Raw genomic sequence first — 11,827 nt, 5'->3', positions numbered from 1 at the left:
CACGTCATTACGTCCCCGCGCCACGCCGTCCGACGTTCTAGAATTTCGCCTATTGACATACAGTTCGTCTTCATTATGGGACTGTATACAATTTTGGGTGTTTCTATTTTTAACTATACGAAAGCTTCAAATGCACTTAATTATTTATCATGCTATACGTGCTAATAGACGACTGATTGAAGCCGTGGGCTGCGTCCCAAACCGTGTACTTACCGTCAATATAGTAGCTGAGATACATGTATTTCGCCTACTATATAGTAGGTAAGTACACGGTTTCGGACGCAGCCGTGCTCTCTTGTTTGCCGTAAAATGGTTGCGCACTGCCATGTGTGTACGTGTCTTGTCGCACAATGCGGTGAAAACTCCCACATGATGTTAATAGAGTGATTAAGGTGTGTACATGTCTGTAATACACATTGATAATGCGACTAAAACAGGAATACTCCACACGTCTTAATTCCATTTGTGTTTACTTCGAGTACGACTTTAATCGGTTTAAGGTCATCAATAATCTCTGTTTACATGCTAGTTTCTTAATCAGAGTATCGTCTTAATCGGGTTAATATCGGATTATTGTTGTCCATGTATTCTGGGAGATGGAGTTCCTGGAGGATGTCACCCAGAACTTTGGACCTCACTGTTCACAGAAGTCTTAAATGCTTGAAAGTGCACTTACCGAAGACTTTTCCTAGGAAGAGGGTTTTGACCAGGTTGAACTGAGTGTCTGAGGTTTCAGGCAGGGTGTAACTGACCAAAGGATAGTGGTCCAGCTGTGAGTAACACACACACACATTCTTATTAGAAGATGAAGCCTTTAACTGTCAAACATACATTACAGCACAGTGAAATTCTTTTCTTTGAGCTTGTCAGGAAGCTAGCGTCAGAGATGATACAGCACCCCTTGAGCACTGGCAGCTCGGTGTTGCTGGGATTTGAATCCCCAACGTTCTGATCAATAACCCAGAGCCTTAATCATTAAGCCAACTGTTCTTTAGATAGATGCTGGAGTCATGGCAACCAGGATAAAGCAGTGAATCCATGAATGAATGATTGAATAAATCATCCCGCTGAATCTCGCTAACAAAGAGCTGGATGTGGTGGTGTCACAGGATAAATTGGCAACACTTAAAAGCTTTGAGCTTGTTTACCTTTATCAGAGGGAGCTAATGGCTGACTCAGAGAGATGAGTCACTATGAAAAGCCTCCCCAAGGCTTCAAACTCTCTGCAAGTCACACAGCTTTAATGATCATTGTTAAAGAGTTGTAAATAAGCTCCAACTAAGCCTTGTGGAACATGAAGGACAGAATTTTTATTTATTTATTTTTTAAAAACTTTTTTTAATTACCATTTTGAAGTGTAAAACACAAGCTAAGCTACAGCGACGCAACACAGCCGTGTACAAGCGCAAATACACAAACACGTGTACAAATGCCAAACAGAAATTTCACCTGGACGTGGAGTTCTCGTTCTATTCTTGTGATGTTGACGCTGTGTGGCTGTCCGTTGGCCAAATTGCGCTGGTCCAGATCGACGGCGAAGGGCTCGGGAAGACCTCCAAGGTTATAACGCAACTGTAAAGAACCTGACCAAGAAAGAGACAATGTTTACGTTTATCATCATCGTCTCAGATTTATCGCAGTTATCATCATCCCTTTGTATTAAGAGAACCAGGAGTCGTGATTATTTGAGGTATTTGGCTTTAGTAATAAGGTTCAGGAGACAGGATGTGCCTAGTAAAAAGAGACAGAAATGCACTGAGTCAAAACTGAAAGCACCAAATACTGAAGTGCTTTCATCTGGCCAATTTACTGCATCCTCTGCTATTCTTCATTCCCCATAATCCAGTGCATCAGTCACCTTGTAAAAATGATGGTGGGAGTGTGTATATATATATATATATATATATATATATATATATATAAATATATATATATATATACACTCCCATATATATATATATATATATATATATATATATATATATATATATATATATATATATATATATATATATATATATACAGTATCTCACAAAAGTGAGTACACCGCACACAATTTTGTAAATATTTGATTATATCTTTTCATGTGACAACACTGAAGAAATGACACTTTGCTACAATGTAAAGTAGTGAGTGTACAGCTTGTGTAACAGTGTAAATTTGCTGTCCCCTCAAAATAACTCAACACACAGCCATTAATGTCTAAACCGCTGGCAACAAAAGTGAGTACACCCATGAGTGAAAATGTCCATATTGGGCCCAAAGTGTCAATATTTTGTGTGGCCACCGTTATTTTCCAGCACTGCCTTAACCCTCTTGGGCATGGAGTTCACCAGAGCTTCACAGGTTGCCACTGGAGTCCTCTTCCGCTCCTCCATGATGACATCACGGAGCTGGTGGATATTAGAGACCTTGTGTTCCTCCACCTTCCGTTTGAGGATGCCCCACCGATGCTCAATAGGGTTTAGGTCTGGAGACATGATTGGCCAGTCCTTTAGAAAGGCAGTGGTCATCTTGGAGGTGTGTTTGGGGTCATTATCATGTTGGAATACTGCCCTGCAGCCCAGTCTCTGAAGGGAGGGGATCATGCTCTGCTTCAGTATGTCATGGTACATGTTGGCGTTCATGGTTCCCTCAATGAACTGTAGCTCCCCAGTGCCGGCAGCACTCATGCAGCCCCAGACCATGACACACCCACCACCATACTTGACTGTAGGCAAGACACACTTGTCTTCGTACTCCTCACCTGGTTGCCGCCACACACGCTTGACACCATCTGAACCAAATAAGTTTATCTCGGTCTCATCAGACCACAGGACATGGTTCCAGTAATCCATGTCCTTAGTCTGCTTGTCTTCAGCAAACTGTTTGCGGGCTTTCTTGTGCATCATCTTTAGAAGAGGCTTCCTTCTGGGACAAAAGCCATGCAGACCAATTTGATGCAGTGTGCGGCGTATGGTCTGAGCACTGACAGGCTGACCCCCCACCCCTTCAACCTCTGCAGCAATGTTGGCAGAACTCATACGTTTATTTCCCAAAGACAATCACTGGATATGATATGATGCTGAGCACGTGCACTCAACTTCTTTGGTCGACCATGGCGAGGCCTGTTCTGAGTGGAACCTGTCCTGTTAAACCGCTGTATGGTCTTGGCCACCGTGCTGCAGCTCAGGGTGAGGGTCTTGGCAATCTTATTATAGCCTAGGTCATCTTTATGTAGAGCAACAATACTTTTTTCAGATCCTCAGAGAGTTCTTTGCCATGAGGTGCCATGTGGAACTTCCAGTGACCAGTATGAGGGAGTGTGAGAGCAATGACACCAAATTTAACACTCCTGCTCCCCATTCACACCTGAAACCGTCCGGTTTCTTGGCGTCCTTATCTCTGCAAACATCTCCTGGACGGACAACATCACAGCGGTTATCAAGAAGGCTCAAACGCGGCTACACTTCCTGAGGGTTCTCATGAAGTACAATCTGGACTCCAATCTGCTGCTGATCTTCTACCGCTCGTCCGTCGAGAGCCTGCTGACATACTGTATCACGGTGTGGTACGGTAGCTGCACCGCAGCAGACAGGGAGAGGCTTCAGAGGGTAGTAAGACCAGCACAGAAGATCATTGGCTGCCCTCTCCCCTCCCTGATGGATATTTACACTTCCTGTTGCCTCAGCAGAGGAAAAACTATCATTAAGGACAGTTCTCACCCTGGCTTTGATCTGTTCAATCTGTTGCCCTCAGGGAGACGTTACAGGTGCATCAAAACAAGGACTAGTAGATTTAAGAATAGTTTCTTCCCGAAAGCTATTACCATGATAAACAAACACATGTACTGAGTCCACAGCATATGTATATATTGTCTCAAAACTGTGCATTTCATAGTACCTCCCCCATCCACCCCAATATCTATCTATCTTGCATATCTATCTTGCATATATTATATATCTTGTTTATTTATTTTGTTTATTTATCTTGTTTATTTATCTGTGTATTATCTGTTTATTCTTCTTGTGTATTGAATGTCTATGTTTGCACGGAACAAAAAGGAGTGGCTCTTAATTTCATTGTACATATGTATAGTGACAATAAAAGGCATTCATTCATTCATTTATATATATATATATATATATATATATATATATATATATATATATATATATATATATATATTTATATATTTATATATTTATATATATATATATATATATATATTTATATATATATATATATATATTTATATATATATTTATATATATATATATATATATTTATATATATATTTATATATATATATATTTATATATATTTATATATATATATTTATATATATATATATATTTATTTATATATATATATATAATGTAGGTAGATAGATAGATGGATAGATAGATAAATGATATAGGTATATATCATTTATACCGGAAAACAACTAGCAATTATATGGATGGGCGTAACAAATACTGACTGCTCAAAAGAAATACAATAAAAAGCACATGAATTAAAAAGGAAATCAATAGATTGCTAACTTAATTTATTGTTAATTATGTCAATTATGTCTTATTTTGTCATTTGCCTGATTTACTATATGGTTTGGCGTGGGAATTTTTGTAATACTTCCGCCTTGTATGTCTGTGTATAGCATCGTCATCTTGATTATCAGATCAGTCGGCAAGATCGTACCATTTCGTAGCAACACTACAGCCATGTAGTCATGGCTCCTCGAGCTGATGTAGAGGAGGATGCTGGGAGTGCTGGATGTGCTAAAGCTGAAAGCCACAACCTCTCGGGTCAGGTTCACGTCTGTGTACAGTGATTGGCTCAAATCCTTCCCGTCCATGCTGGACGCTTCTGAGACCAGGTTATAACGGACCAGCGTTCCTGCCTCGAAGAACGCTCCTACGTCTGTAACATAAACACAGCTCTATGAGACGGCAATGTGGAGCGCTTAAGGGAAACATGATGGCAATGGTTATTTAAAGAAAGTCATTCTTTTTTAAATGAAAACCTCTCGAGCACCTTTAGTGCAGAAGGGTCCGTCATAAGCCGTGTCGCTGCAGTCGCACGAGTAGCCGTTGTATTTCTCCACACACTTCCCTCCGTTGCGGCAGTACATCCCGAAACTGGTGCAGTGACCCGAACATCCGGGTTTAACTCCAGGAGTGACCTTTGCTCTTTCTTCCAGGTCTAGGGTCACGCCGTTCATCTTCAGGGAGCGGATGCATCCCAGGAAGCCCCTCTGTCCTCCTGCCGCACCTGTAGCATTAACAGAGAATAAAATCAAATAAAATAAAATAATAATAATGTTTCAGTGTTGTAGATCCTAAAGTAATGGCACTCAGACAACATTAATGTGTCACTTGTTGCTGAAAATAATGACTCTTTAACTGCTCAGCATGAAATTCCTAACACATGACCATACAAGACAGTCATTTTTAATGGTTAGTAAATAGTAAGAATAAGAATTATTACTTGAATAAACATGCGAGGGGAGTCAGAGGCCAATTAGACTCTCACTTCGTATTGTATAAAAAAAAAAAATGCACTGGAGAAAGGAAAATGTGCCACGAAAATGTATAACATGGTCTGTCTGAATACTCCTTTCTGATTGGCTGGAAGGTGTGCATACAAACTGTATAATGCGCAGGTAGTTCCGGTCAGTTTAATCACCGTTCTAAATTAATACGCTGCCTATAAACAACTGTAACCATAGTAATACAGCTAGAGTTGCATAGAGTAGTTAAACTCACAGTTTCATTATTAGTATAGACGCGGCACAGACACAGGTAACTCACATGCAATCTCTCTCGCTCTTTCTCTTTTTCTCTCTTTCTCTCTCTCTAATAACTAATAATTCAAATACATGTAATCTTATCGCACTACTTTATATCTGTTTATAATTTAGAGTGGGCAGAATTCTAGATCTGACCACCCATATATAATAACTACAAGAGTATATAAAAGTCCAATTTTGCGCTGCAAACTAAGCAGGATAATCTACGGCTAGGTGTGAATTACATGATTTCAATGCGATCTGCTTCACGTTGGGTGGTTCTTTGCCTTCACATCGTGCATTAAAATCATGTAAAGCACACCTAGCCATGGATTATCCCTTACATAAATGTTACATAAATCTTCCAATAATGCAGCTCATCACCGCAGTGAGTCAGCTATCGGAAGCACAGACTCCTTTTATAGAGTGCCAGGTCCAATAGTGATGAATAGTATCGGGGAAGTCTAATTACAATCTTGGGGCTAGCTTTTTTATTTGAAGTATTCTACTTTTTCAGCACGAATGCTTTCAACATATTGTAGGGTTTGAAAGCTGAGCTAAAACGAGACACTAAAGGGTAAAGATGCACATTTCTTAACACTTCCACATGATCTAATGCTGATGTCTTAATGATAATAATAAACATTATTAAATTATTAAATAAACACATGGAATAATGCTGCATATTTCAAGGCACTTTAAATGTATATCAGGGTTGAAAGTAACAGGGTTGAGTTTACAAATATACAAAATGACGTCCATGTTAATGACGAGGACATTGAGGACATTCTCTTTATTTACTTAAAGTCCCCCGCCCACCCCATCCCCCCCAAAAAAAAATATGTGACAGTGATTTCTGGTTTAAAAATGATTTCCACAGCTCATCACAGACAGAGCAGTGTGTTTAATGAGGGCATTGATATGCAGGTCATACTTTCTTCAGATCTAATCTTTGAATTGAAAATGTGAAGGTGCTAGAAGGCCAAAATGCTTTAAGGCACAATTGTGTATAAATGAGGCAGTGATACAGGATCTTATCACAGCTGGATTTCTCACTGTGATTGTGAGTGAAGCAGTTATTAGGGTTTATGAATTTCACAAGTCCTTTCTTGGGCACGAGCCTTTCATTTTCAAGGACCCTTTGAGATTTTAATATGTTCATACAGTCACGACTATAATGGGAAATTTTTAATCATTTACGATTCATTAACTTCACCTCATTATTTTTTGGTTTCTTGGCAAATCGTTTTTTTCTTTTCTTTTTTAACCAATCAAACGAGTTTGTTTTACATTAGCGGACGCTGATTAAATCTGAGAACTGATGCAGAGGGCTCTATAAAAGGCTGTATAAACAGATTATCAGCTGTTTATCACTGCGGAAATATAGACAATAGGCAATCGTGGGAGTCTATGAGCTTGTGTATGTGGAAAAGGGCAGGACAGATCACTCTTCTGAGTGCGTTACGCTGCCCTGTGATGCAGCATGAGCACCAGATGGCTTCATTTATCTCAAAAAAAGGACATGGTAGGTGACCAGGACCAGGGAGAAAATGTCTCTGTCCTCTACTCGCAGGAGTGTGATTATTCTGTTCTGTTTCTCATGTGTAAATCATATTGGTGGTTTGGCGGTTAAGGCTCAGGGTTACTGATTGGAAGGTCGGGCATTCAAGCCCAAGTACTACAAAAGCTGCCGCTGTTGGGTCCTTGGGCAATGCCCTTAACCCTCTCTGCTCCAGGGGTGCTGTATGATGGCTGACCCTGCACCCTGACCCCAACTTCCTGACATGCTGGGGTATGCGAAGAAAAGAATTTAATTGTACATATGTGATCAATAAAGACTCATTATCATTATCATTATATTCAGCTGTATGTTTATAGCTCAAGTGTGTGCGAGCATTTACATACAGATTTGCTGTGCACCAGTCGCACCTGTGTGTATACATGTGTGTGTGTGAGAGTTTCTTACCCACATAGAGCTGGCTGTAGAGCTCTAGGCGTGTGTGTCCCTGTACAGGTGCAGCTCGAACCTGTCTGTATTGCTGATCCAGCTGAAGCACAGCCTCTTTGACGTTTCTCTCGGCACTGACTCGATGCCACTGGTCGTCGTTTAGAGGTGTTGGCGACTGAACGTTCAGCTCTACCGGCCCGTTCCCCACATCGAAGGAGAACGTAACAAGATTGGGTGCTGGAGAGAAACAAGACACACAGTCACTGAGTCAGCCTGGTTGATTTATCATTCTCATCATGTCTCAGTATTGAAGGAACACGCTTAAAATCCCAGGAGAAATGAGGTGTATGCATGGCGTTTGTCATTTCCTGCCCTGAAGGCTCAGTCCTGGCACAGTGGCCTCTTTCAAAGCTCCCTGATTTTCACCCTTGTAGCTGATGTGTTAATATCCTGCCTCCCTCAGCTCTCACACACATATAAAATGGTACTTTGGGTTCCGATAACATGCATTTCTTTAAACACCACCCATGACAAAAAAGAAGTGACAGAGAAGTGTACAAAACGACAAGAAACAATTGGACTGGTTCGCAAATGGAGAACGCAAACACAGTCCAACATTATAAGTAGCCTGGAGTGAACATATGAACGTAAATAGATTTGTTTTTTCAAAATGTCTGCCGCATCAGATGTACCAAACGCACCAGTTGCTGTAACACTGAGCAAAGCAGGTGGGTGATATGACAGCAGCTCAGAGTGTCAGACTCACACACACACACACACACACACACACACACACACACACACACTCATGCTGTGGAGTTTTTCCACTGCTGTAACACTTTTTCCGGCAGAAGCATGGCTTTATTTCATGCTCTGAGTGGATTTTGCTCGCGGTTCGGGGCAGTAACTTTAGAAGAACTGAAATCAGGAGGTTGGATTAGGAGTGAGGGCTAAAATCGATGAGCTGTAATGGAGAGCAGGAGAGCTCTTGAGATGACACCATACTACACACACACACACACACACACACACACACACACACACACACAAACCTGCAGACCTTCTGGTCTTTAATACACTCCTAATCTTAAGCACAAGCCTATAAATTTCCAGCTTTGAAGAAAAGATGGTGTGTGTGTGCGTATTGAAAGTCATATCCAGAGGCAAAAACACATACATATGCACATTTAGTTAATTATAACAGATATGCTCAAAGCAGAATGTTTAACACCCACATGATTCTTTAATGTGTACATACCCATTTATTTCTGTGGTAGATGATTTTTTTTTTTATCCAAAGTGAATAATCAACAATAATCCGATATTAACCCGATTAAGACGATACTCTGATTAAGAAACTAGCATGTAAACAGAGATTATTGATGGCCTTAATTCGATTAAAGTCATACTCGTAGTAAACACAAATGGAATTAAGACGTGTGGACTATTTCTGTTTTAGTCGCATTATCGACGTGTATTACAGACATGTAAACACCTTAATCACACTATTAACGTCGTGTGGGAGTTTTCACCGCATTGTGCGACAGGACACGTACACACATGGCAGTGCGCAACCATTTTACGGCAAACAAGAGAGCACGGCTGCGTCCGAAACCGCGTACTTACCTACTATATAGTAGGTGAAATACATGTATCTCAGCTACTTTATTGACGGTAAGTACACGGTTTGGGACGCAGCCCACGGCTTCAATCAGTCGTCTATTAGCACGTATAGCATGATAAATAATTAAGTGCACTTGAAGATTTCGTAAAATTAAAAATAAAAACACCCCAAACTATACAGTCCCATAACGAAGACGAACTGTATGTCGATACGTGAAATTCTGGAGGGACGTCGGAGGGCGTGGCGTGGGTCGTAATGACGTGTGACGTTAATCGATCTATGTTCTATAAAATGTAAAATAGGAACATGAAAGGAATATTCTAAAAGCGACTCATGTAAACACCTTAATCAGAATATTGTTTTATTCAGAATAAGGTCAATAATTAGATTACTGCTGTCCATGTAAATGTAGCCACTGATGTTCAATTTCCAAGGAATTATGGTGCGATAAATTGCGATAGCCAGTGTACAGATGGATGCAATACAATATGATACAGTAGATACATACTGTGATACATACTATTAAGTCGAGGCATAGTATAGTATGGTGTCTAACGCTAATGAATAGTTACTAAGTGGAGGCTGGTTGTTCATTCTAAACTGAGTCCAGCTGAAGGGGTAAAGCTTTTCGTGCTAGTTTAATTTTATTTTTTTTAGTTGAAGCTGGGAATTCTGCTGAAACCTGGCAACTCTTGTCCCGAGCTTCCACGAGCTGTTCTCTGAGCTACACATTTTTGATTTCATCCTATGGGATCCGAATGCATACAACTAATATGAAGCTTTCTAAAGAAAAAACTATGCTTCCCCTACTGTTCGGATCGCTATTCGTATTCGTTTAGGATATGTTATCTGTTCAGTCTGAATGACGGATTCGTATTGTATATGTGAGACAGAAGCAAATCTTAGACAGTGGACCCAACAGTGGATGTCTTGAAGATGTAAACTCACGAGTAGAGCACAGTAATCACCAGTTTGAAGTAGAATTCAGGATCGTTGCCTCTTCTAGCATGCACAATAAAACATAGATATATGATATATAAAAATATATACATATATATATACAGTGGCTGCAGAAAGTATTCAGATACTTTCATAGACATAAATCAAACAATAACCCGATCCAATAATGATCCAATTGTGTCCCAATAAATAAAATAAATACATTTCCAAAAACTGTTGTTGCGTCTCAATCAGCTCCCTAGGTATATCATGTACATGAGTTCAGGCACTGGTAAGGTTCCTGGCTCACTACATATTGGGACACTGATGATTCAATTTCTTCTAATTTCCTCATCAGTCACTGTAAAAAACCCAAACATATAAACTCAAACCACAAATAAAAAAATTGTTCTATATGTCACATAAATTCGTTATCTTAATCTCACATACTTCCACCATGGCACACGGTGCAAGCAGGATCATAGGCTTGCTTGTGGATTTAAAAAAAACAAAGAAAAAATACATTAAACACTTAAAAGTCGTTAGACTCAAACAAAACATATATAGAATGTCAAATAAATTCAAAAATAAAATCGCTAACGTAAGTAATCATTTGAGAGCCAGACTAACAATAACAAGCTACTCGCATTCGTAGACGAAGTCGAGCTGAGAAGCTTCAGAAAATATGACCTCGAGCGTCAATGCGCCCTGGTTTTTGTGGTGCATTATGGGGAGAACATTCCAGTTCACTGGAAGGATTTTGCGATTGAAGCAGCCCTTAACATGGCCGCCTCTCTGATCAGTGTCCTGACTACTGAACTAGCGAGCTGGTTGAGACGCACCGTGTCGTTATGGGTTATTACGTGTAAATCGATGGGCAAAAAAAAAAAAAGTTAATTGAAACCAATTTACATCTCTAACAATTTCTGAAAAATGTAAAGAAAAAAACTGAATAAAAGGTATAAGGAATACGTTTCCCAAACCCAGTATAAGCACTGTATGAGGATGTGGTGTTGATATTCATCATTAAAATCCACTGATGTGTGTATATAGTATAATAACTCCTCAATCTGGAACTGATGTCTGGTTCTACTACTGTATACTCTCTCTGTGATCAGTTTTACATACTGGATTTAACTGTCTTGACTTTTCTTCTTCTCAGAACTCTAATGACAGTCTAATGCAGCAGGATGTGAAAATAATTGGCATTGGCATATATGTGTTTGGATTGTGACAAGGTCGTTCTTTCGGTCCTTTTTTCACACCTGCAGTGAAGCGAGAAGGAGTAGAGGTGTACACTCGTTGAATATGGATCTAGTGGAGTTTTGTGTGTGTGTGTATGTGTGTCCTGTGCAGAACTGGACAGTAGGAGTGAAAGCAAGGAGAGTGAAATAAAATTGCCTACGTCCTACTTAAACACTGGATCATTCTCAGTTCTTGTTAGAAATTCAAGTCAAATTGTATTTTTTCATTAAGAGCATTTTAATTTCTCAAGTAAAAAATATATGGGGGGGAGATGGCATGAGAAAATTAAAGGGAATTCAAAGAG

At 39.8% G+C, this 11,827-nt stretch overlaps 1 protein-coding gene across 1 annotated transcript in view; it reads right to left on the bottom strand.

The window, feature by feature from the left end:
* LOC108256479 (contactin-associated protein-like 2) overlaps positions 1 to 11,827 on the bottom strand; it is a 121,900-nt gene that overhangs the window by 2,215 nt on the left and 107,858 nt on the right. The window contains exons 17-21 of the mRNA XM_047150219.2: positions 7,734 to 7,952; positions 5,014 to 5,250; positions 4,678 to 4,899; positions 1,450 to 1,583; positions 677 to 770 (exon numbers count right to left, since the gene is read on the bottom strand). Coding sequence (XP_047006175.1) covers positions 677 to 770; positions 1,450 to 1,583; positions 4,678 to 4,899; positions 5,014 to 5,250; positions 7,734 to 7,952 — 906 coding nt within the window. The remainder of the gene's footprint in view (positions 1 to 676; positions 771 to 1,449; positions 1,584 to 4,677; positions 4,900 to 5,013; positions 5,251 to 7,733; positions 7,953 to 11,827) is intronic.

The sequence above is a fragment of the Ictalurus punctatus genome, chromosome 23 (genome assembly GCF_001660625.3).
Source record: "Ictalurus punctatus breed USDA103 chromosome 23, Coco_2.0, whole genome shotgun sequence".
Classification (NCBI taxonomy): domain Eukaryota; kingdom Metazoa; phylum Chordata; class Actinopteri; order Siluriformes; family Ictaluridae; genus Ictalurus; species Ictalurus punctatus.
The sequence above is the reverse complement of the archived record's forward strand: the minus strand, read 5'-3'. Positions and strand labels throughout refer to the sequence as shown.